We start from the raw sequence: 26,493 nt of genomic DNA, 5'->3' as shown, positions 1-26,493 counted from the left end.
TCAATGTTTTAACACGTGTCTCACAACCAGGGTGGGGGTGGGTATGACCAAATGTTACTCCCTGATCAGCTTCTCCGATTCGTTTTTTTTTTTTAAATAGAGTTTATTTATTTATTTATTTTGAGAGAGAGAGCAAGAAAAGGAGGGGGAGAGAGAGAGGGAGAGAGAGAGAATCCCAAGCAGACTCTGCACTGTCAGCACAGAGCCCGATATGGGGCTCGAACTCACACACCATGAGATCACAAACCAGAGTCAGACGCTTAACTGACTGAGTCATGCAGGTACCACTCTCAATTCTTAAAATAATTCCTAGACAACAAAAAGAGCAGTGGACCCAGAGTTGGAACACCTGGCTCACCTGCAGAGTCTCTGTGTGCCCTTGCAGATCATTTCACCCCAGGGAGCCCCAACATCCCTCTCTGTGAAATGGGAGCAGAATTAGCCGCCTGAGACATCTCATGAGGAGGGCAGGTCAATGAAGAATTATACGAAAGCGATCTGTTAGGGTTATGCATACATATGGCTTAATAATATATGACCAGGCTCCTAAATGTCTGCATAAAAGAAAACAGCCCAGCTATTGAGTGTCGGTATGACCCTGAGGGGTCTCCTTGCCCTCCTAGGAACTCAGTTTTTTTCAGCAGTGCAATCCTGAGGTAGGACTAGATGGTCTTACAGGTCCCTCTGAAAGCCATCTGTCTATGATATAAGGATGGGAATTAGACAGGGAATAGGCAGGACCAACTTTAGGTCCTGCTCCAAAGATACACAGTCCTTGTGATTTTGAGAGGAGAATCCAAGACGGCAGAGTTGCAGGGTTCGCGTGTTTGCTTGCCTTGGTCTTGGTGCTGGATTTATGCACGTTTCCTTTTCTTCTGAGATAATAGCCAGGGATGGGCAGTAATCTGCATCATGGTCCTGCATAATTAATCCTTCTTGATTTCACTTGAGCTCTGATGGTTCTTTATTAAAAAGGAATTGCTGGACTATTAACAATTTGCATTGTGCTGCTTGAAAGCTTCTCCGTCTAGTGGAATATGCTAATTCCAGTCCAGTAATGACTCGTCCAGTAATGACTTTTTTTTATATGTGGTCATCCCCAACTTCAAAGGAGACAGCGAACATTTACCAGGGGAAGGAATGCAAGAATAGAAGTCATAAGGCTTGGTTCTAGCATCAGCCCTGTCTGGCGGGGCATCATCAGAAGCAATCATTTGTTGAACCCCTACTGTGTAATAGGCCTCTGCAAACCCCACGGGCTGGTCCAAGGTGGGCTAGCCACCAGGTTTTGCTTTTCCTTAGTGGGATATTCAGGTTGAAGAAAATGGTCGACAAGACATGTTCAGAAACTGTATAAGGAGAGCAGGAAGTAGGGGAGTAAATGACAGTAAGATGGGGAAAGAAGAATGGAAAAATGGTCGCTGTTCTCCAGGCCCCAGTCTTTGTGTCTAGAAGGCAGAAAACAAGGCAGATGGACTGGAGAACCTCTAACTTCCCTTCCAACGTTACCTCCCTGTGCTTTTGAAAAGGCTCAAACTCAAACATCACAAAAAAACCAATGACACATGCTGCTCTGTAATGGTGGAGGAGACTTGGGGACTTTTTCAGTGGTGGATAGATGTTCTGTGAGTGGCTGAGGCTGCCGATAATTTCTCCCAATCCCACCTCTTGCTCCCCAGACCTCAGGGGCGAAGTTACCTGTCACCAGCTATTCTGCTGAGGAGGGGCTCCAGCCAGCCCGGGTGGCACTCACAGTGGGAATCCATGAAGACCAGCACGTCCCCGGTGGCCCTGGTGGCCCCCAGCATCCGAGCCCCGATGGCCCCCAGCCTCTTGTTGCTCCTGAGCAACTTCACCCCCTCCAGCCTGGCCACGTATTCGCTGAGAGAAGACTTGAGTTGTCCTGGAATCGACAGAGTCATGGTCAGTGGGGTCACAGACACCACAGCCGCTGAAATTGTGACGACTGTCACTAGGATCACTATCAGCAATTCTCTTGGGAGCTGGGGTGAGCATAACGTCCTGAGACTCAGATACATTCCACTGTGGCTGTTGCTAGGATGTAAGTTGCTTAGTTAGTTTGGGGTGGGTCAGTATTCTCTCTGGTAAAAACCAGCAGAGATGGTGTCATAAAACCAGGAGAGGAGAGAAATGGCTAACCTTCTCTAACTGCAGCAGTGAGGGTATGCAGATACTGTTGGTGCCCTACGCAGATGCCCTAGGGTCCCTTTTACTGGTTTGGTTTTGGTTTTCATGTACCCAGCAGCTGTAGGTTTGCTACTAATTGTAGTCTGCATCCTTCTCTGGAGACAGGCCCTTGGATATGGACCTGCCTCTCCTGTGAGTGCCAGAGAGTCATGCAGAACACCACCCTTGGCCCCACGTGCCCAGGGCCAATGACCAAACAGTGCAGGGTTACCAAAACCCGCTTTCTTGCCCCGAGGCAGGACAGATCCTGAGGTGCAGCTTGCACTGCAGAGCTGTCTGTGGGATCGGGCTGTGGCTGGACTTCATCTGAAACCTCATCTTGGTTTAGCTCCTTCCTCTGCTTCTCCTACTTCCCCCACTCTCCTACGGGGTTCCCCTGAGAGTGCATCGCCCCCCAAATCACGAGCACAGGAATCTCATCTCAGGCCCCACTTCTGAGAAATCTGACCTAAGACAGTGGTTCAAGACAGAGGGTCCGTGAAGTGTGGCTGCTGGTAGGCCATTGGTGGTGCTGGCCAAAGTGGTCTCCTTGTAGTTGTAGGGGTGGGTGGGCAGCACAGTGGGTCGAAGAGAATGAGCCAGGAATCTAGACTTTCTTTAGGAACAATGATTCCATAGGGGATAAAGAATGAGAGAGGCTTCTTAGGTTTTTCATTTAAGATAAGAAAAGCTGTGTGTGTGTGTGTGTGTGCGCACGCACACATATGCCAAGATGAACAAGCCAGTGGAGACCAAAGGAATAATGTATTTAGAAAGAAGTAGCATCCTCCATGAGGTTGTGGAAATGGGGCGCCCCTAATCACTGAACTAAGACGTTCTCAAGGGCAGGGATCGTACCTCACCCATTTCCACTGCTCTGAGCCCTAGCACAGGGCTGGCCTATGGTAGGCATTCAGTGCGTGTGTGTTGAACAGAACTAAGCCAAAGAGCAAGGATTTCCTCAGTTCCTCAGCCCAGAGACAGTCTTGACAGGGATACACACAGCCCTGCTGCTTTGGTGACTGGGTCTCCGGCGAGGGGAGGCTCAGGCAGTCTTTTTAAAGCTCTACCTTTTAAACAGCATGTGGCTCCCCAAGGAGACTTTTCTGCAGAGGAAACTGTCGAGCAGTGGATGGATTTCCAGTCACTTGGCTGTTGAATTTCTTGGTGGTAAAATTTTTTGCCTATTTATTACTTTATAATTATTTATATATAATTACTATATAATTATTTTTCTGGTAATTAATAATTACTATATAATATATAGTATATATATGTATATATATAATATATATATAATTATAATTATATATAATTAATATAAAAAATATAATAAAAATATATATATATAATTATTTTTCTGGTAAGCTTATTAGCCCCAGGTCCATTCCCTAGAGAAGGACATCTATTAGCAAAGCTATTAAAATTTCTGAACTTGGATATGTGAAAAACAGCCCTATGGTGACTCCACTGTATTGAACACTGCTGGTTGTCTTATCCAACATTCATTCTCCCCCCTCCACCCTACTAGAAGAAGCTTGATTTTGTTCAGTGCAGCTAAAAGCACTCACTTACCCCAAGACTCCCTTGCTACTAGTAATAGACTTTTGATCCAACACTGGTAGAAATATACAGAAATATGGGCCTGAAGCCCCCCAAAGAAGAGCAGTGTTCCTCAAAGTGCAGTACATAAACCAGCAGCATCCCCATCACCTGAAATATCGTTAGAAATGCAGATTCTTGGGCCCAATACTAGGATTGGGGGCTCTCTGGGGGAAAAGCTAGCAATCAGTGTTTTAGCAAGCCACTGCTTGCTAAATCAGTGTTTATCAAGCCCGGTGATTCTGATATACATTCAAGCTTGAGAACCTCTGAACCTTCTTCTGTCTCCATCATCTTTTAGTGACTCAGTCATGCAACGGGCTGGTCCCTAGTAGTGAGTTTCCCGTCAGTGTAAACATCTGAGCAGATTCTGCAAGTCTAGGCTCTGGGCCTGACTCTGCTGCTCTTGGCCTGACTCAGTCCTGGTCAAGTCTCATCTCTAGGCCTCAGCTTCCTCATCTGAAAAATGAATGGATTAGGCTAACCAAGAGTGATTTAATGACTAATCCACTCAAGTGCATCACCCAGTGTCTAGGAGGCAGTGAGCACGTATGAATGGCCACCCTGCTGTGATTCTAGAGTGTCTTGGGAAGAAGCGTATTAGGATGTGTGGAGGTTGGGACTGGGAGATACCTCCCTGGGATCAGGCTGGAGTTACTTCCCGGGACTCTGGCTCAGACCTCTTTGCCTTGCTAGGTGGCTGTGCTCTCTATGCCTTCTCCCCCTATTCCTTACTGGTTGCCTCTGGGGCTCTTCACTCATGAGTTACCTGCACCTGAATCCTCATCTGGAGGTATGCTTCTGGGAACCTGGCCTCCAGAGGTTCCAAACCCCAGTCTTTGCATGGGAACCCCCCCAGGGTCCAGGCCCACCCGAAGAGCTGGGAGGAGCCCATAGCCACCTTGCTGGCTGAGGTCGTCCACCAGGATGATCTCCTTCAGGAAGGCCCTGGGCACCGTGTCAAGGATACTGTGCACGGTTCTCAGGAGGGTGGACCAGGCCTCGTCGTGGAAACAGAGGATGATGCTGGCTGTGGGCAGGCTCTCCTCGGGGTGCTGTTGTAGACACCTGAAGGGCAGAGAACCAGAAGAACAAAATAAACATTGGACGGCCTCTAACTCCCTCCCTGGGGCCTGACTGGAGCTGCTTTAACCAGACAGCTCACCCCCGCCCCCAACTTAGTAGCTGTCTCTCTGGGTTTGCTTGAAACTTCCGTGTAAAGAGAACCCATCACACCCTCGCAGTGGTGCTATGAGCTCCCAGTCCTCATATCCCAGGAGCATCTTGACAGTGTTTAATCCACGTCTCTCTCATAGCAGTTGAGAGGTGTTTCCACCACTCCCAGGAGACGGCTGTCCTAATCTGTAAAATGGGAATGAAGGACATCACCCACCTCACGGAGCTGTTGTTAGGCTTGAATAGGACGAGGTACACAGTGCGTGTCTTATGAACACAAATTATCATTCATTGAAGGGCAGAAACACTATTCTCTTTGTGTCTGCTTCCATACAGTCTAGCATAGCACCTGGCACATAATAAATGTTAAGTATTATTCTTATTCTTGCGGAAGGACAAGGATTGAACATGTGCGAGGGCCAACAAAATGCCAGACCCTTTACACATATTACTGCTTGTTTACACTAAAATACGTCTTTGGTTTGGGCTTTTACCCCCATTTTGGGGCTAAGGAAACCGAGGCTCAGAGAATGGGCAAGACTTATCAAATGTCACAGTACCAGTAAGTGGCAGAGAGCTTCAAGGCTGTCGTGCCCTTTCCCCTCTGCTGGTTCGTGGCTGGACAGATGGGAGTGTGAGGAGCTACCTCCTCGAGGCCATTCGCAGGCCTGTCCGGTTCCCTCCTTCCTTTGCAGATGAGCCCAATGCTTTGGATTTGCTTTGCTCTGCCTCTGCTGAGGGTTCCGACTGAGACCACAGTGGAATGAATTATAACAACAACGGGATGCGTAGAGAGGTGCGTGACTCACGACTGTTCACAGAGGCACTTGCTTTCCTAGGTAGCTTCTAAATGTCCCTCCGTGGAGGAGTATTTGCTTTTGAGTAGGGGTTATCTCAGGGACCTCCAACTTCTGACACCTAAAGGCAATTGTGATGGTCAAAGTGCATGCGCTTCTCAGTCTGACAGCCGGACGAAGGCTGGCCCCGCCGGAGAGAAATACCAGGCTGCCCCATTGGCTCACCCTCCCTCTGCCTGGCACCGTGCTAACCAAGGCTGAAACCCTCCGTGTGCAGGACACCCGCATGTGACTCGGGAAAAATCCTACCGCAGGCGGTGAAGGGAATTGATAGTCAGGAAGAGCTTTAAGGTAACAGTAAAACAGAAATCCTAGATTAAAAAAAAAAAAAAAAAATGAACATCTCATAAACTAGCTGTGCCACTTTATTAGTTTCTGTATGTATGCACTCTTTCTTTCCATAAAGGATTTGAAGTCACTCAAAAGGAATACGTACAATAAAATAATGGTAATATAAAAGTAAGGATGAAAATCAGGAGTAGGGAAATACAAGCAAGAGTAGAAAGTCAACATTTGGAGAAAGAACATAAATATATAGGCCATCAGGGCCTTGGTGTTTCCAGAAAGAATTTTAAACGTGAGCTTCCTAGTAGCCAAAGGAAAACAGGAGGTTTATTCTGCAACGGAATTGACACCATCAGAGGGGTTACATCCCAGATTTTTTAAGGGAAGGTGATGTTCTTTCTAATACTTTTTTTAAAAATAACTTTTATTTTGAAATAGTTTAAGACTCAAGAAGTTGCAAAAATAGTACAGAGAGTTCCTGTGTTATCATCACCCAGCTTCCCCCAGTGATGATATGTTACATAACCATCCACCACGAGCAAAATCAGGAATTTCACACGGTTCAGATACTATTAGCTCAAATACAGACCTTATCTGAACTTCACCAGTTGTTACATCCAGCACTAGTTTTTAAGAGAAATTCCTATGGACTTTAGAGAGGAGTCCCTAAATGGGTGACAGCGTCCTTAGCAGCATGCCTGTGACAAATGAAATAATGAATTTTATATGCACTTTTACAGTCTGCTTTCAGGGCTGTTCAGATAACAGGTCCAAAGGGGAACCCATTCCCGTAAGGTTTTTGGAAGATAAAGGGGTCCCCAGCGCATATTGTGGGCTATGCGGAGGTATTTTACCCCTTCATCTCCTCCCCCCACTCCCCCCTCCTTTCTCCCCAAACCCCGGTGGAACTTTTCTCCCCACCCCACTGACTTTGAGAATTTCCACTCTGCCCTCAGAATTGCTCTAGACCTGTTCACAAACAGATTCAAAATTTCCTTTGTGTCCTCTCTATTTCCTTTGTGGTTGAGAGTGTAGGCAAATCCCGGAGTCCTAGGACGGGGGCATCTGGTGGCTGTGAAAAGAAATCATGCCTCCTTCGTGAATCCAGTGGGTACTGAAAACATCAGTAGGACAATGGCTTGGGGTCATGCTTGGGGACAGAGAGGCCTGCATATGGCATTCTTGAGGCTGCAGTTTTTTTGTTTGTTTGTTTTTAATGTTTATTTATTTTTGAGAGAGAGGCAGACAGAGCGAGAGCAGAGGAGGGGCAGAGAGAGAGGGAGACCCAGAATCCGAAGCAGGCTCCAGGTTCCGAGCTGTCAGCACAGAGCCCAACGCGGGGCTCGAACTCACAAACCATAGGATCATGACCTGAGCTGAAGTCAGACACTTAACAGGACTGAGCCACCCAGGTGCCCTGGGGGCTGCAGTTTTACCGGGACTGAAGTCTGTCACCTTGGTGCAGAACACAGCCTTGTCTTTTCTGTCCCCAGTCCATAGAATGTGAGCACTGGAAACAGCAGTGTGTGGTGCGTGTGTCCTTGAAGAAAGGTGCTTAAAGAGCTTATACTTTAGGATCATATTTAGATTTGAATCTTCACCTTGCTGCTTCCTAACCCCTTGGGTAATATACCCGATATTTATAAGCCTTCATTTCCTCATCTGAACACTGGATGATATTTACCCCTTGGGCCTGTGGTGAGAACGTAAGCCTTTTTTGAGCGTGTCATAGGCTTAACCTCAGTTTTCTCATCTGTAAAATGGGGTTGTTGGGAGGGTCAAATGAGTTAATACATAAAAAGTACTCATAGTAAGAGTTCAATAAATGTTCATTTTTATTATTTCTTACAAGCCTTCTGTGTGCCAGGATACCTCACTACCTGAATTTGTTTGTCTATAAAATGAGTAGATTTACTTTACGGGGCTATGTAAAGATTATATAAACAAAGATGTGTGTTGTGTGCTTTGTCCATACAAGCTTTCAATAAATGGAAGCTGTTGCCATTACTCAGGTTAGTGTTGTGTGCGGGCTGGTTTCCGGTGTTGCTTTCTATCGTGGTAGAAGACTGGTCAGGTGTTCTAAAAATATGGACTGCTCGTACTTGTAGGATTTTCCCACGTGCTATGTCATTTAATGCTCACTCCCATCGCGGGGCTTTTGCATTGCCCAACTCCAGTGGGTGCCACGCTCATAGAATGCCACGTGATGGTGCCCCTCGGAGTTGTACAGCATGACGGTAGCATCCACCACAGAGGATTCCAGGCAAAGAAAGCCATATGAGTGATTGGAGTTCATCCAGATCCCCTGCCGGGCCCACTCTCTGTAGAACACCAGCCTACAATCGCCCAGGCAGCCATTGGGAACAAGGGCCTCCCATCCCCTTTGTTCATCCAAGTGGCTTAGGTGGCTTCCATTTTGTTTTGTTAAAATAGAGGATGAACTTGGGGCGCCTGGGTGGCGCAGTCGGTTAAGCGTCCGACTTCAGCCAGGTCACGATCTCGCGGTCCGTGAGTTCGAGCCCTGCGTCAGGCTCTGGGCTGATGGCTCAGAGCCTGGAGCCTGTTTCCGATTCTGTGTCTCCCTCTCTCTCTGCCCCTCCCCCGTTCATGCTCTGTCTCTCTCTGTCCCAAAAATAAATAAACGTTGAAAAAAAAATTTAAAAAAAAATACAGGATGAACTCTCCTCAAGAGAGTAAGGCTTGTGATAGCAAGCATCCACTCACTCCTTAACTGACGTGAGTGTGTGAGGCTTGGGAGATTCTGATGGAACAGTAAGGAATGGTCCGGATCATGGGGCCCTGATCACCTGTGTCTGGGAACCCTGGGCCCCTGATGTCACCACGGGGATACTAGGTCCCTAAGGAGAGAGAGGGCGCAAGGAAGGAGGTGGGAAATGGGGAAAGGAAGGCAGGTGGCACGAAAAGCCTGCCATCTGCTTCACAATATACCCATGCTTCCTCCCTACCTCCTACCAATCTTACAGAGCTTTGGAGGGTGGAGAGCGAGGGGTGTGGTAGGCCAGAACTAGGGAGAGAGCTTGAGCAGTGATTCAGAGAAGTTGCTGGAAGCCTCTAAAAAGCAAGCAAGCAAACAAAACAAACCCTCCAAAATCCAGCCAACAAAGATTGTTAAAGGGGGGCCTTAAAGTTTATCTAGGCCACCTCCTCCTTGCAAGTGCTCCTTGGTCGGGTACAGAGTAAGCACACACTCAAACGTCCGCAGACAGTGGCATACATCCAGAGGACAGCAACCTGGCCCCGTGGGAGCTGCAATGAGCTGAAGATCACATGCCTCACCCCACCCCGCTGCCCTCCCCAAGAGCAGCCAATGTTACTAGGAGGAAATTCAGTCCAGTGTTGCTGGATCTTTCTGATTTTCAGGAAGAGCCATAAACCTGAATTATTTATGGGAAATCTCTTGGTTTGATTAAAAAAAAATTTTTTTTGAGGGGTACCTGCGTGGCTCAGTCGGTTGAGTGTCCAACTTTGGCTCAGGTCATGATCTTGCAGTCATGAGTTTGAGCCCCGCGTCTGGCTCTGTGCTGACAGTTCAGAGCCTGGAGCCTGTTTTGGATTCTGTGTCTCCCTCTCTCTGTCCCTCCCCTGCTTGTGCTCTGTCTCTGTTTCAAAAGTAAATAAACGTTAAAATTTTTTTAAAAATTTTTGAGAGAAAGAGAGAGAGAGCAAGAGGAGGAGAGGGGAAGAGGGAGAGAGAAAGAATCCCAAGCAGGCTCCATGATCAGCGTGGAGCCTGACACAGAGCTCAATCCCATGACACTGGGATCATGACCTGAGCTGAAATCAAGAGTTAGACACTCAACCGACTGAGCCCCCCAGGTGCCCCAAATCTGTCAATTTTTAAATATTGGTCACTTTTCCAATATTAAAAAAAAGACTATGGCCTAGCTGGCTCAGTCAGTAGAGTATATGACTCTTGATCTCGGAGCTGTGGGTTCAAGCCCCATGTTGGGTATAGAGATTACTTACAAATAAAATCTTAAACAACTGTGGCCAAACCACATGTCTGTGACAGGATACAACTTGTAAACTGTCATTTGATGACATCTGAGTTACCCCTGACTCCTGTGACTCCTGTCTTTCATCCCAGGCAACAATTTGCCTTCTGTGCTTCTTTTCCCTCTAAGACCCTCGTGCTTGGAGCCAGCAAGCGCTATGATTAGAGCCCGAGCCGGGGTACTGGTCTGCAGGGAAGAGTGTGAGACGAGGTGTCAGAGAGCATGTGCCGTGTGCACTGAAGAAGACCTACGTCGTGCTCAGACTTCCGAATCCCCTGTGAGGAAGGGAAATAAGGGACTTTGAGCAGGTCTGTCTCTTCTCTGGGGCCCAGTTTCCATATTTGATGAGGGAGGAGTTCACTCACTGCACAGTGTCTAAAGACATTTCCAGCTTTGTCGTCTACACTCTGTTCTCTCATTGTCTACAATGGGGGACTGGGGAAATTAGGGTGGACCGTGTGATATTGTAGAGTCTTATTAATATTCCTTAAAGCCACCACTTAATGAGTCTTCTCTTCCTGTGTAACAGGTGCTGTGCTAAATACATGCGTTATCACATCTAATCCTCCCAAGTGCATTTTGAAATAGGTCTTTTCACGTGTGCAGAGATGGTCACCATAATTCTGTCCACCCTCACATGCATGTTCCTTTGCGACGTGACTGTGCCGCTTCTCTCACTGAGAAGCGCAACCTATTTCTCCACCCTCCAAACCTAGCTGGTCTTGTGATTTTTTCTGATGGATAGAATGTAATGGAAGTGATGTTCTCTCAAGATTAGGTTCCCAGGGGCCTTGCCGCTTCCGCTGGCTGCCATAAACTGCAATGCCAGGAAGCCTATCTACTCTAACGGAGCGTGAGAGGCCACTCGGAGAAAAGCTGAGGTTCCCCAGAAGACAACCAGCATCGGCTGCCAGGTACGTGAGTGAGGCCATCTTGGATCGCTCAGTCCCAGTTAGTCTCCAGAGGACAGCAACCACAGGAAGGACCCCAGGTGAGGCTGGCAGAAGAAATGCCCAGCTCAGTCCAGCCTAATTATAGAATCATGGGTAAATGGTTATCGTTTTAAGCTACTAGTGTTTTGAAGTAATGATTGCATTGAGACATAATTCACACCTCATAAAATCCACCCTTATAAAAAAGTATACAATTCAGTGGTTTCTAGTATCTTCACAAACCTGTTCATCTACTACTGCTATCTAATTTCAGAATATTTTCTTTTTAGATTTTTAAAAATATTTCTTTCTTATTTTTGAGAGAGAGAGAGAGAGGAAAAAAACATGAGTGGGGAGGGGCAGGAGGACAGGGGGGTGCAGAGGGTCTGAAACAGGCTCAGTGTTGACAGCAGAGAGCCAGATGCAGGGCTCAAACTCATGAACCGCGAGATCATGGCCCGAACCGAAGTTGGACGCTTAACCAACTGATCCACCCAGGCGCCCCCCCAGAATATTTTCATCACCCCAAAAGAAACCCATGACCCATTAGCAGTTCCTCCCCATCCCTCTGTCATCCACGCCAGCCCCAGGCAAACACTAATGTACTTTCTGTCTCTATAGACTTCCCTACTCTGGACACTTTATACGTATGAATGGAATCACACAGTACGTGGCCTTTTGTGACTGGCTTCTTTCACTTAGCATAATGTTCTCAAGGTTCATCATGTTGTAGCGTGTATTAGTACGTCACTCTTTTTTACTGCCAAATAACATTCGTTGTTTGAATACACCACGTTTTATTTATCTGTTTGTCAGCTGATGTGCATTTGTTTCCATTTTCGGTTGTTTTGAATAACGCGGCTATGAAAATTCATGCACAAGTTGTTATGAACTCATCAAACAAGTTTTTGGAAACATATGAACTATGTTTTCAGTTCTCTTGGTTGTATACCCAGGATTGGCATTTCCGAGTCATGTGGTAACCGTTAAGCATTTTGAGGAGCTGCCAGACTATTTTCCAAAGCAGCTGCACCACTTTGCAACGCCACCAGCAATGTGTGAGGATTTCAACCTCTTCACATCCTTGTCAGCACTTGTCATTGTCTGTCTTTTTTATTTTAGCCATTCCAGTGGGGGGTGAAGTGGTATCTATTGTGGTTTTGATTTGTGTTTCCCTGCTAACTAATGGCTTGAGCATCTTTTCATGTGTTTTTTGGCCATTTCCATGTATTCCTTGGAGTAATACCTATTCAAATCTTTGCCTATTTTTTAAATATAGATTTTTATTTATATTTGAGAGAGAGAGAGAGAGAGAGATAATTGACAGTGTGTGAGTGGGGAAGGGGCAGACATAGATGGAGACAGAATCTGAAGCAGGCTCCAGGCTCCCAGCTGTCAGCACAGAGCCCGATGTGGGTTCAAACTCACAAGTCGTGAGATCATGACCTGAGCCAAAGTCAGATGCTTAACTGACTGAGCCACCCAGGCTTCCGGAAATCTCTGCCTATTTCTAAATTAGGTGTCATTTTGCTGAGTTGTAAGGGTTCTTTACGTATTCTGATACAAACCCCTTATTAGATTTGTAAATATTTTCTCCCATTCTTGGGTTGTATTTTCGCTGTCTTGAAGCACAACACTTTTCATTTTCATGAAGTTCAGTTTATCTGTTTTTTTAAGCCACGGAATTTTGAGGTGGTGTGTGTGCAGCACTAGATAATGGATTCATATTTCCATTTTAAAGATGAGGAAACTAGAGCCCGGAGAGCCTAAGTTACACAGCAGATAGCAGATGGCCAGTCTGACTCTACACCTAATGCTCTTAACCAGTATAGATATTGCTATTTTTGACAAAAGTGCTGACAGAATGTTCTGGATTCAGAGTCATGAGGCTTGGGTCCCACTGTCCGGATCAAAGTGACAATGATGGCGGGTTATCTGAAGAATACGCAATCCATTGATTCCTTCACATGTTCTGGGCTGTCTACACTGATCCGTTAAGGTCCTCAGAAAGCACTGTCTTGGCTGCCTTAGAAATGTGCTTATGTGGAGTCATGCTTGGCATCACTCTCTCAGCTTTCATCAGGTTTATGAAACCTGCTTTGCATTACAGAGGGAAACTATTGAGGCTGTCGTGTCCTCTATCACTGACTATTCCCTCTATGCAGCTTTGAAGGCAAATTCCTTTCAAGCAGAAGTGTCGGGAAAAGGCACTTTTCTTCCTCTGAGGACTTGGTATGTTTTCTCCTCATGAGCAATAAGTATCATGATATATCTACGGTGTTTCCTTTCTCAGTTTGGCTGCCAGGAAGCTCAGAGTAAGGAAATAGGATATTTAGTCACCGAGACGGTTCTACAGATTGTCTGTCTTCACTTTAATTTTCTCTTTGATCCTGACCTTCCATCCTCCAACTGGTCGTTTAACAGATATTTACTGACAAGCTTATATGCATGAGGACTAAAATAGATAAGATCGTTGAAGCAGGATCGTGATGGCCCAGCCATATCCCCTTCGGCCCTATCAATATAGTACAGAACAGCCTGCCTTCCAATCGTGTGAGGGCTTTCTCTGACTGCTGGAGATGCTCTCCTCAAGCAGGCCTGACGAGCTGGAGAATTAACCTCCCACCCACCCCTGACAGCTGTCCTCAGCCAGCGATGAGAAAGAGTTGGCATATTAATACCCAGCAACCCCTGACCCTAAGGAGGTCTGACACGTGGAGCTGCGTGAGCCACAGCCTCTCCCAGATTCCCCCGCAGGCCGAGCTCTAGCTCTAGTTACCTCTGAGGTAACTGCCTTGAAAACACACCTTTCGTCGCTGTCCTACTTTCTGCTCCACGTTGCCAGTCCCCTACCGGTGCTCCCTGACGTCATCTGCAAAACAAATGCTTGTCTCAGGGTTTGCTTTGGCGGAACCCAAGCTAAGATAGTCTCTGGTGTCACGGAGCTTACATCCTATTAAGCGGATGACCAAATAATTATTTAACCACTGTAGCAAGTGCTCCAAGGAGATCCTCAGGGAGTGGGGCAGCAGTGATATGACAGGCAAGACCTGAAGGGTGGGTAGGAGGCAGTTGAAGGAAGGTGTGTGGGTGGGGAACAGTGTTCCTGACAGGTGTCGTAGCGTCTGCTAAGGCCTAGAGGTAAAAAGGAGCTTGGTGTATACCAGTAACTGAAGGAAGGTGTTGCAAAGTATATTTCCCCTTATCTTGATTAACATCATATTAATAGCGATTTTCTATTTTATGATGTATTTTTAAATCCTTTGAGGGATGAAGGTAGGTAGGTAAACAAACAAGTGAGCAAAAGGTAAATGGTCCATGCAAGTGGCCCCGGGCAAGTCACTTCACCTGCCCACGTCTCACATCCTTTCTGTCGAGTGGGGATGCACATTCTTCCTGCTCTATCTGTGCCATGGCTCTGTTGGGGGGAATCAGTGGGGCGGTGCATAGAAACAGCTTTCAGACATTGCAGAGCAGTGTCCAAATGTGACAGGTAGTTGTGAAAAGGACCCATGAAGAAATGCACATTCTTCTTATTAGCGAATAGGGTTACGTTCTTTGTTCTTCAACCATATATCTGGTGGATGTTTTACTATCTCAGTTCGTATACATGAAAAGCTCACCTGACCTCATGTGTCCATCTCTGAGTGGCAGCAGTGGGGAAGGAAAGACCAAGGGCTTTGGAATCGAATCAACTCGGCTTTGAATCCTGGCTCTGCTATTTACATCCCCTAATTAGTCAACACAAGGATGCTGTTACTTTTCGATAGCCCAGGGGAACTTCTTGGGTTAAAGGGATCGTCCTGGCTCTAGAGAGCTGCTGAATACAAGTTAGTTTCATATCTTCACACTCCAAGATCGGGGGAGTCCGGGTCTGGCTTTATACACAGATGCACGCCCTCTCTGCATGCAGCTCCAGGGTTCCCCGTGAACTCAGAAAATGCATTTGGATGATGATTCTGGAGAGGATGAGTCACAGCTTTGCGCCAGATGGCCTGGCTGTGGCACAAACACCGCCCCCACCCTTTCCTCACCTGGCCAGGGTGGAAAGGTTTCTGCTGGGTTTTCTGTCTTGGGGTTACTGACCTCCAGCTTCTACCAAATTAGCAGAAGTCCCCCACGCAGACGAGTTTCCATATCGCTGCCCTGAGCCCAGCGATGTAACAACCTGGTTCCTTATCTGTATCCCTCAACTCACCCCAAGCTCCTTGGGTTTGGGGCGGGGTCCTGCTCACCTTCTCACCTTTGATAGTTGCTAAATAATTATTTGTTCAGTGAATGAAGGTAGACACTGTTCTTGCTCACAAGGAGTATATAGACTGGCTGTCTATATAAATGGGAGGGTAATAACCATAGACTCAGTTCTCCACAATCTGTGAAAATCCCAATGTTTAGTACATTTTGTCTGTAGTTAATGGGGCTCATCTTGGGAACACCAATTTCCAGGCCATGCCTGGAGACGCAAGGGCTGGGACACGGCCTGGGGATGATCCTGTGAGGGATGGACAGTGTTCCTATCAATGAGAGGGAAGTATGTTCAGGCTGGAGCCTGTGGGTAAGGCTAATGCTGCCAGCCTATCATTCATTCCCCAGAGTTAGAGAGAAGTCATACAAGGGGCACACAGTCTCTTTGTAGGGTCCTCAGAAGACTTACAGCCTCCTTCTAGGGGCTCCAGGCATCCTTAGCTTTGCTCTGATTCTGGCTCCTCAGCCCTGGACTAAAAGTGGGCACTGACAGGTAGTCGCTGGTCTGAACACTGACCAGAGCCTATGAAGCATCCTGGCACAGTAGTTTCCCCTAACAGGCATAGCCTCCCCCAAATAATGGCCAAGTGAAACTTCCAGATCCTCTGTCTCAAGGAGTTTGATATTCAGACATACAGAGAGGATCAGCAGTTGGTAGCAGGTCATAGGACAGGCAGTAAGTCAAAGGTGAGGCAGCAGAAGCCAAGAGGTAGCCCAGTGCCCTCACACGTTAACCTGCACCTGTACCACCGGGGCATCTCCATAAATGCAGATTTGGATCTAGGAGGTCTGGGTGGGGCCTGAGGTTCTGCATCTCAGGTGATCCCGATGCTGCTGGGCCTCCAGACCGGAGCTTGAGTAGAGGACAACGGTTGTTAGTGACAAGACACCAGCAAGTAAGTGGCCATGAGGGCGATATGAGCAGGCTCCAGGGACGCCAGCTGCTGGAGGACATCAGGAAGGCTGAGCCCTAGAAGTACCATGGCTCGTGAGTGTCTTTCCTGTCCTCCTCCTATACCCCCTGCAGTCCTCCCTGGACTGTCCCTGTTCCTCACTTCCTGTGCAAACTGCAGGAACCCCACCACCTGCAGAACACCAGTGTTTCTGCTCCTTTTCACCTAAAAGGGCCTTGGCAGGAGTTCTCAGCCTGGCTGCACATTAGAATCACTTAGAAGAGTCCCCTTGAATTGTATCTAATTGGTTGGTCTGGGGTGGAGCCTGGGTGTGATGATTTATAAAATTCTGCCACTGATTCCAATGTGCAGGCAGGGCTGTGAACCGTTGGCCTCATCAGCATTTCTCAAACTCTGACATGAATATAAATCAGCTAGAGATCTTGTTAAAAATAGAGATTTTCATCTAGTAGGTCTGAGTGGGGCTTGAAAGTCTGCATTTTTGATGCTGCAGGTCTGAGGACCATACTTTCAGCGGAAATAGCAGTTTCCTTAAGAATTAAACAAGAAAAGATGCAGGTTGACCACCTCTGATCTAATCCCCAAGCCTAACCCGAAGCACAAAGCAAGACTCTACTGCATTGGCTACCACGGGCACATTTGATCTCAAGGGGCTACATTTTTTTTTAAATGTTTATTTTTGGGAGAGAGGGAGACAGAGTGTGAGCATGGGAGGGGCAAAGAGAGAGGGAGACACAGAATCTGAAGCAGGCTCCAGGCTCCCAAGCTGTCAGCACAGAGCCCGACCGGGGCTTGAATTCGTGAATCTCAAACCGCGAGACCATGGCCTAAGCCGAAGTCGGACGCTCAACTGACTGAGCCACCCAGGCGCCCCGTGATCTCAAAGGGTTATACTCAGCCTGTCTACACCACAGGCATTGAGGATGGGTGGAGATCTGGGGACACACGGTTCCCAGCCTTGGCTACACTGGGCTTGAGGGCTGAAAGCTTGGTACTTGTGAGTTCCCCTTGTGACCTGGCTGGCCAGGCACCAGAACAAGCACTCCTACTCACCACACTGGGTTGTTTTCCCTCCTTTCCTGAGTGGGAGGGTAGATAAGCTGAGTTCCAGCACCAGGTGTTTGCCCCAGCCTGCTCCTTCCTGCTCTCCCCTCCGTCCCCACTGCAGGGCCGCACCTACTCACTCCGATTTATTGGTGCCCTGCCAGCCGTCTTCTCTCACTTTTGTAGCCCAGGTGTCAGGGCCAACATAGGGGTGGGGAGACATGCTGGAGTGGCTCCCTGCCTGCCTGGAACTCGACTGACCTGACCGGAAGGTAGACTGCACCACCACCTTCTCCTTGACCATATAGAGCTGCTGCCAAAGCGGCCTCTGGGCGGGAGGGAGGAAACGAAGCGGAGGATACCCCTTCCTATGTCTTCCCACTGCCTGTGAAATGCCGTTGCCCAGCTGGTGCCCCACAGCGTTGCTTCTCAGCCCCGGCTGCGCATCAGAACTACCTGGGGAGGCCCAGGCCCCTCCCCAGACCAACTAAATAAGAATCCCTGGTAGTGGGACCCCAGTATGGGTCGTTTGTAACACTTACCAGGTGCTTCCAGTGTGCCACCAAGTGAGTGATGATTTAGCAGCCCACAGGGTAGAAAATAACTCTTTGATCAGAGAAAGGACAATGACGTGATGTCCACAGCTGCCTGCTCTGGCTTTTCTCCATCTTTCAATTCACTCCCAGACCCTATACTCCAGAATATGATAAGGACAACTTCATTTGGACTTGAATCCTGGGGGAGCAGTGGGGGGGTAGGGAAGATCATCAACATTCTATCTCATTTAACCTACAACTCCACGCAAGGGTGTTATTTTATCTACATTTTACAGTTGAGGAAACTGAGGCTTAGAGAGGCTGAGTGATTATACAAGGTCACACAGTAAGAGATGGGGCCGGGTTTCGGGCCCAGGTTTCCTGTTCTATGGGCGTGTGAGTTAGTCACAGTTGTGGGTATATAAACCAGGCTAACACGGGCCAAAATATGAACCCAAGTTATAAACTGATGCGAGTAGGTAGGTAGCACCCAGCCAGCAATAGCCGAGCTGACATTTATATTTAAGTACAAAACTCCAGGTCATGAAGGGGACTGTGTTACTCACTACTTCTCTTTTCTATTTTCCAACCCCGCGACTCCCTTCTCTGTGGAATCTTCCAGAGCTCTACTACCTCTCTGCTCATTGTCTGTATCAGTGGTTCCCCAAACTAACATCAGCTTTTTAAAATTCAGATCACTGCATTCCAAATCAGAACTATGGGGAGTCTCTAGAAAAGTGGTCTGAAAATCTACATTTTTAACAAGCCATGTGGGGGAATCCACAAGTACATATTTGGCAAACCAGCGATAAAGCCCCTTGCTGCTCAAAAACGTGGCCTGTGGACCAACAACACCGGTACCAACTGGGAGCTTGATAGAAGTGTAGCATCTTGGGTGGAACCCCTAGCCGACTACATTAGACTGTGCATTTTAATAAGATGCCCGGGGCGAGGGGTTTGCATACACTTGAAAATCTGAGAAGCATGGCTCTGTCCAACCTGTTAGATACAAAGAGTGCCCACACATCAGCAGCATGAGCGTCTCCCAGGAAACTTGTCGAAACCAAATTCTCGGGCCCCACCCTTGACCCTTGAGTCAGGTAGTGTAGGAGAGGAGGCCAGGAAGCTGCATTTTAGCAAGCCCTCTCGGTGGTCCCATGTGAACTCAGGTTTGAGAGCCACTGCCTAGACCAGATTACAGAGCGCTTTCTCAGTCGGGAGCCTCTTTGATGCGGGCAATCGTTGCCCTACGCTGGGCCCCAGGATGATCAAGGAGAGCTGGGCTCGGAAGAGCCTTGAAAGCTGTCGTGCCACAGGAGGCTGAAGGGCAAGGCCTGCTCCTCCCCGACCCCCTCTGTGAGAGCAGCTTTGAGGTGCCAAGTCAGTCCTAGTCTTCAGTCTGGGGCTCCCATGTGGGCCCCTCTCTTTGCTTCCTCTATATATTCATTCGCTATTCCCGCGCCTGCCCCAGGACCCAGCTCTCCACACAACACAGCCACTCCCCGGAGCTTCCTCTGTTCTTGTAAAGAATGCATTGGTCAGCACGCATGGAGCTCACATTTCCCCAGTGATGTCGTGCTATGGACCCCTTTTCTGCACCTTACTTGTGTCACTCAGCATGGTACTTGAAGGTCTCCCTCCATCGGGTATTGTGCACCGAGTCTGTTGCTTCTACGTCCCGCCGTGTCTCTGGGCTGTGCCCAGCTTCCCTGGTGCCCACCCATGACGTGTCCAGGTGGTTTCCAACACTTCAGTGCCACCAAGAATGCTGTGACAGACATCCTCCTCTGTGTCTCCCTGAGGACCAGTGTGAGCTCTCCCTAATTTATAGGTGGAAAAACTTGAAATTCTTCTAGCCTACGTGACTTGCCCAGAAAGTACAACGTGGTGGTTAAGAACATGGCTTTGCAGCCAGAGAAAGACAGATATCATATGATTTCACTCAGATGTGGAATTTGAGAAACTTAGCAGATGATCATAGAGGAAGGAAAGGAGAAATAAGATAAAAACAGAGAAGGAGGCAAACCATAAGAGACTCCGAAATACAGAGAACAGGGCACCTGTGTGGCTCAGTTAAGCGTCCGACTTTGGCTCAGGTCATGATCTCATGGCTTGTGAGTTTGAGCCCCGCATAGGGCTCTGTGCTGACAGCTCAGAGCCAGGAGCCTGTTTCAGATTCTGTCTCCCTCTCTCTCTGACCACCAGCCCCCACTCACACTTTGTCTCTCTCCCTCCCTCAAGTATAAGTAAACATTAAAAACATTTTAATACAAAGAACAGAGGGTTGACGGGGTGGGAGGGTGGGGAAAATGGGTGATGGGCATTAAGGAGGGCACTTGTGATGAGCACTGGGTGTTGTATGTAAATGACAAATCGTGGGATTCTACTCCTGAGTATCACACTGTATGTTATCTAACTTGAGAATAACAAAACAAAAAAACAGAAAGAACATGACTTTGGTGTCAGACACACCTGGTCAGATAACCTGGCCCCAGTCCCTCCGCCTTTCTGTTTCTCAGTTTACACATCTGTAAAATGGAAATATTAATGGTATCCAGCTTATGGGTTCATTAGGAAGATTAAGTGAATGAAAACCACTTAGCAGGGTTCCTAGCACATAGTAAGTGCTCAGATAAAAGTTCACCGTAATTTTACCTTTCTTTCCAGAGTCTGCCTTTTGACCTTTTACACTGACTTTTTTCTCTGTCTTGGTCCTGCATTATTACTAACTTCCTGGCATGCCCCTTTTCAAAATGACCTCCAGCAGTGACCCCGGAGGTACTCAGAAAAAGCCTGTGGCCTGGATGGGGGTGATGAGCAAAGGCCAGGGCTGGTCTAGAGGTTTCGGCGCACGAAGGGCGCGCAGGACCAGCCCAAGTTGGGACAGGCTTGTGCAAAGCCCTGGGGTGGGTGGCGCTTGGCACACTCCAGCAGAAGGCAGAGGGACTGGGGTCTCCAGAGTTCTCCCAACCCTGGTGGGAAAGCAGAGCAGGACTCGCACAGAGTAGGTGCTTAATATACGGCCGTTCTTTTATAAGTTGAATTTTGGCCTGGTTTTAAAGCGCTGACAGTAGGAGAGTCCTGTCACCCTGGAGGGACAGTAGGGGCTTGTTGCCTCAGTTTGCAGAGGATCCCTTGTATGTCCTGAGAGGGGCCAGAAGAGACACCCAGCACCTGAACTGCAGAGGGTAGAGGAGAGGCTGGGGGCCAAGGCCCAGACCGCACAGGCTGTAGGGAGCAGCTGGGACCAGCAGAGGGCGCCACACACCTCTAGACAGAGCCGATGGCTGTCGTTAGAACGGGGCAAGGGGAGGGAAGTATGGGGCGGGGAGACCAACCGTCCAGGTTTGCCAGGGACCGGGAGGCGTCCCAGTCCGGGGAGACCGAGACAAACTGAGCCGAGGTGGTCACCCTGGCTTGAAGCAGTGACCACTGAAGTGGTGCGCACGCGATGTCAGTGCACGTCGCACACGTGGCACAAAATGTGCCCACGCTCACAGCGCAGGCGCGCCAACACCTACCAGGCATTGCACACCAGAAGCATAACACACACAACACACTTGCACACACACACACGTACACGTCGCCCAACGCCTTTCTAACCTACGTGCACCACACGCACACACAACGCCCGTGCACTTCGCACTGCACAAATAGCACACACAGCACACCTACCCGTGTACAACTCTAACAAGGCGTTTATACCACACATGCGAGTCGCACACTCACACAGGCACATCAAACACACGTAGCCCGGGCACAACACAACATACATGCACACACGTCCCGCAAAAACGCATACACAACAAAAGCCAAATCACAAGACACGTGCGCACGTCACACCGGGGCGAAACATACGCAATCACGCGTGTACCACACACGCCACTGCACCTATCAATGTGCACACGCGCATAAGGACACGGACACATCCACACACATGTGCACGTGTGATTACATGTGCACAACTCACACCGCAACGCACGCGGGCACTAGGCACGCGGGCACCACGTAATCCACGACGCGCACGTACTACACGCAGCACACGTACGTAGCATCCATTCGCCACACACGATACAGTGCGTGTTCGACACACTCACGCACAACTATATGCAACGTACCCACAGAACTTCATAGTCACAACGCACTTGCATAATGCAGAGACACACATACACGCCTCTGGGTGGCCAGAGACCCTCTTGTTTGAGGCAATGCTTCTTATTAGCAAAATGAAGATACTCATTTTTGTCTTAGGCCAAAGAGAAAGATGTATCCAAAGACTTTGAGAACAGTACGTTCACTCATTCGGCAATCACTCGCTTCCTGTGCGTGGCAGGGACCCCGGCATCGATCAAACCAATACATCAGCGACCGTTTAGCTTTGGTTGTAGTGAGGGTTATGAATTAAAACTGCTGAGAGCACCAAATTGCAGTGGGGTGGGCCTGGCTGGGTCTGCAAGTTTCCTGAAAAGAGCTGTTGAAGCCAAGACCTGAAGTTGGAGCAGCAGGGTTGGGGTGAGTATGAGAGAGGCGCCCACGCACACCATCTGAGAAGCCGGTCTCGGGTGCTGACCTGCATTTGCGTGACCCCGAGGGTGACTGCCAAGCGGCCAGACCGACAGGAACCCCACCAGGGATCAGAGGAGTACACTGTCTTGCTCTTGACTGCGGCTCTAGATGGATCCACTCACTCGGAAGGTCTGAACGTGTGTTTGCTTCGTGAGAAGCACTCTGGGCTCTAGGAAGAGCAGTGGCTTACAGGGAAGGGTTTTCCCAGAGCTAACCAGTCGCACCGGCCACGGATGCCAGACTGGGGCCCTCCTCTGCAGCCAGCCACAGTAAGGGAGGGGGAGGACAGGGGATGCACAAGGGGAGCTCAGCATCTCCCTGGGTATAGCCTGGATGCACTCTCCAGCTTGGCTTCTGGGGGTGGGGCTACCCCAACAGGTCGGGCTGCAGCAGCACCGCATTCTAGCTCCTGCGCACTGGGACTGTCCCCTTAAGTCTAATGGGGTGGCAGTTCAGGCACACTGGAGTTTCTTCCTTCCTGGATTCAAATCCCTGCCTTGGCACCTGCTAGCTGTGTGACGGTGGGCAAGTTACTCAGCCTCTCTGTGCCTTGTTTTCATACCTGTAAAATAAGCTTGATGGTAATAATAGCACTCATCTTGTAAGGACTGATAGACGAACAGCTCTTAGATTAAAATCAGGCACATGGAAGGAGTCACGTAAATGTTAGCTGCGATTGTTACTTTGACCCGAAACGAAAGCAAACCCTAACAACAATCATAATATCAAAACGTCCTGGAGGCGGGGTGTTAGAACTGGAAGGTGGGTTGGAGAACATCTGCCCCAAGCTCCTGTGTGGTATATGGATAAAGCTGTTTGACCTGATAGTCCTGAGACAGAAGGACTAGAACCAGGATGGGGAAGGGAAGAACCAGTAAGAGCTCCCCTTTTCCTCACCTGCAGGGCTGGTTAAATCAGAGTGTCTCACTCAGTGGGTCTGGGATGCGGTCTGAGACTCTGCGTTTCTAACAAGTCCCCAGGTTATGCTGCTGCGGCTGGTCCAAGGACCACACCTTGGGAACTGCTGCCCTAAGGACAGCCGGTGGCAGAAAGTTGGCATTCCTGGGTCTGTTGATGACGCCTCAGTACCTGGGGGAAGGGGAAGCCAGGGCCTTACTTACAGTGGATGCCGTACCTCGGGCAGCGCCCTCTGCAGGGGGATGCGGGCACTGAGCGCCTCCTCCAGGCTGAGTGGGGTCAGCTCATCTTCAGATACCTCCCCATCTTCCTCCTCGGCCCCCCAGTCCCTCTCTGGGGCCTCCTCATCCTGCCTTCTGCTCGGCTGTCTGATGAGCCGGTAGCTGCCACCTTTCCTGCCCTGGGTCTTGTTCCTTCTGGCCCTGGGTGAGGCCACGGCCACCAGGAGCTGATCCTCCCGCAGTGAGATAAAGGGGGGCAGGCCCTCCAGGGGGCTGTACTCTTGGCCCTCATCCTCGGCCTCCAGCACCCATTCCTGGGATTCCCCGAAGTTCAGGCGATACCCAGCACCTGGGCTGTGTTGGGTGGCCAGGACTGTGACCGCGTGGTGCGGGGCGTGCGGGGGAGGGTGCAGCATGGCCACCATCAGCAGCACGCATCCCAGCATCAGTAAGAGCAGCAGGAATTGCAGTCTGCACGGCCCATGCCTGCATCGCTTCCTTAGGAGCATGTTGCTGGAACTTGCCATATGCAACAGGTCATATTCAAGTTCGCGTCCTCCTCCTGCTCCAGGTTCCTTCGGGCTTGCAGGAGAACCTGGCTTCCTAGTTCCACCTGGAAGTTTTTTGCTGGTCACTTAACCTGCTCCTTTTTTTCCCATCTGACATTTGCCAACAGCATGTGTAAGACTGACTTCCACTTATAATCAGAAAGCCACGGGACCTCTCTGAGTGGATTTCTGTATTGCCTTCTGAGAGCCCATTCACAGGGACTTCAAATTGAATTGTTTGGCCCCTTTTACCCCCTTTTTCTCCTAAGGAAAAAAAAAAACGATTATTCCATTCTGCTCAGGTGTTTAGTCCCACGTGTTTCGTCTCCCCCCTTGCATGAATGGTCAGGTTGCTAGGCGATGTCTGGAGAGGCAGCTGGTGGGTCCTCAGTCCAGCAGCGCTGACAGTGGTCCTCCTTTGGACGCTTCAAGTCAGGTCAGATCAACAGATGTGAAGCCGGCAGGCAGCGCCTGATTTCCTTTCACACATAGCTCTGCGCTCAGCTGAGAGCCCTCTGCCAGACGCAGCCCCGGCCAAGCCAAGCCTCGCTCCTGGTCCTAATGCCCTCACTGTTCCTGGGCTTTGCACGATCCCGCAGCGCACAGCTCCGGGGCAAAATATAAACCGTCACTGCTAGGACCAAACCCAAACAGGAACATCCCAGAAGTTCAGATCTGAATCTCGTTCATAGTTCATAGGAAGACTTCTTTCCCCCACCCACAGGGGAAGGAAATAGTAGTCCCTCCTGGTTTCAGAAAGCCTGTGCCTGTGGCATAGATGCAAACAGCTAACTGTTTGTACCTTCAGCCTCCCACAGGCGATGTGTGAAGTTAGGCTGGACTCTCCCTCCTTGCTGAGGACCACTGTCCTTGTCCCTCTGAAAATGACGGAAGCTGGGGGCGGGGGGGGGGGGAGACGCTCCTGTATGCCCCTCCTGCCACCAAAGCATCTGAAGGCACTGGCCACTAAGCAGGGGCATCTGGTGAGGAATGTTCCTTCAGTTGTAAAACCTCCTTCATCCAACCAACAGATGTTGACGTGCACCTACTGTGTGCCAAAACTATTCTGGGACTGGGAGTCCAGCAATGAATAAAGCACCAAAATTTGTGCCTCATGGCGTTTACCTTCTAGTGGGAGAGGCAGACAGAGAATTAATTTAGAAAGGCAGGGGGTCAGGGATGATACGGGTGAAGGAGAAAAGTAAAGCAGGGAAAGGGGCTGGAGAGCATGAGCTGGGGACTGACAGGGGACACTGAGTGGGGAGGGGAGGTTTCACAGAAGAGTTAGCATCTGTGTGAGAAGGAAGGGCAGGCAGTGATGTGAGGATGAGCATTTGGGGCAGGGGGCATAGCAAATGTGAAGGTCCTGCGGCAAGCACGTGCCAGGCCTTTGGAGGAGCAGCGAGAACCAGTGTGGCAGGAGCAGAATGAGGAGGGCAGAGTGGGATGGAAAACAGGACGAAAGAGGTAAGGTGGGGGCAGGAGGTGAGGGGGGATCCTACGGGACATCGGAGTGCATTGTAGGAATTTTGGCTTCTCTTCTTTCCTCTGAGTAAGATGTGAGCCCTTGGTGGGTTGTGAGCGGAGGACAGACACAATTGACTCAGATTTAAATGGGATCACTCTGGCTGCTGTGTTGGAATCAGACTGGGGGAGCAAAGGGAGTCAAGTCAGGCTAACATTATTGCAGCGAGAAACGATGAGGGTGTGGACCAAAGTGGCATCAGTGGAGGAGGTGTGGAGTAGGCAACTACTAGACATATTTTTTTAATGTTTATTTATTTGTTTATTTTGAAAGAGAGAGAGAGGGAGGGAGAGTGGGAGAGGGGCAGAGAGAGGGGGAGAGAGGGGGAGGGGCAGAGAGACAGAGAGAGGGAGAGAGAGTGGGAGAGGGGCAGAGAGAGAGAGAGAGAGAGAGAGAGAATCCCAAGCAGGCTCTGAACCGTCAGCACAGAGCCTGACCCGGGGCTTGATCCTGCAAATCAAGAGATCATGACGTGATTTGAAATCGAGTCAGATGCTCAACCAACTGGGCCACCCAGGCGCCCCGGCTTCTGGGTATATTTTCAGGAAGAACCTACAGCAGTTGCTGATGAACTGATATCCAGTGTCAGAGAAAGAAAGGAGTCAAGGATGATTTTCAAGCTTTCAAGTCTGGTAGTTGGAAGAGTAGGGTTGCCATCGGCCGAGATGTGGGAGACCAGGATTTGGTAGAAGGGGATGAATGGCAGTGGCTCCTTGGGCCATGTGAAGTTTGAGATGTCTTCTAGACAGTCAAGGGGACACGGAGAGTAGGCAGTGGGACATGCAATAGCTGGAGGTGAAGGGAGAGGTCTGGCTTGCAGGTGGTAAAACTTCACAGGGATGATGTCTGAAGCCATGAGATCCAAGGTCACGGAGCGCGAGACGTAGATGGGAGACAGAATGGACGCCAGCATGCTCAGAG

General features: G+C 49.2%; 1 protein-coding gene across 1 annotated transcript in view; it reads right to left on the bottom strand.

Annotated features, from left to right (window-relative positions):
• The window catches only part of GALNT15 (polypeptide N-acetylgalactosaminyltransferase 15), a 48,016-nt gene extending 22,791 nt beyond the window's left edge, over positions 1–25,225 (bottom strand). The window contains exons 1-3 of the mRNA XM_043595462.1: positions 23,482–25,225; positions 4,691–4,857; positions 1,699–1,903 (exon numbers count right to left, since the gene is read on the bottom strand). Coding sequence (XP_043451397.1) covers positions 1,699–1,903; positions 4,691–4,857; positions 23,482–24,026 — 917 coding nt within the window. The 5' untranslated portion in view covers positions 24,027–25,225. The remainder of the gene's footprint in view (positions 1–1,698; positions 1,904–4,690; positions 4,858–23,481) is intronic.
• Positions 25,226–26,493: the final 1,268 nt, after the last annotated feature.

Source organism: Prionailurus bengalensis, chromosome C2 (assembly GCF_016509475.1).
Source record: "Prionailurus bengalensis isolate Pbe53 chromosome C2, Fcat_Pben_1.1_paternal_pri, whole genome shotgun sequence".
NCBI classification, from domain to species: Eukaryota; Metazoa; Chordata; class Mammalia; order Carnivora; family Felidae; genus Prionailurus; species Prionailurus bengalensis.
This window is presented reverse-complemented; position numbering and strand designations above follow the sequence as displayed.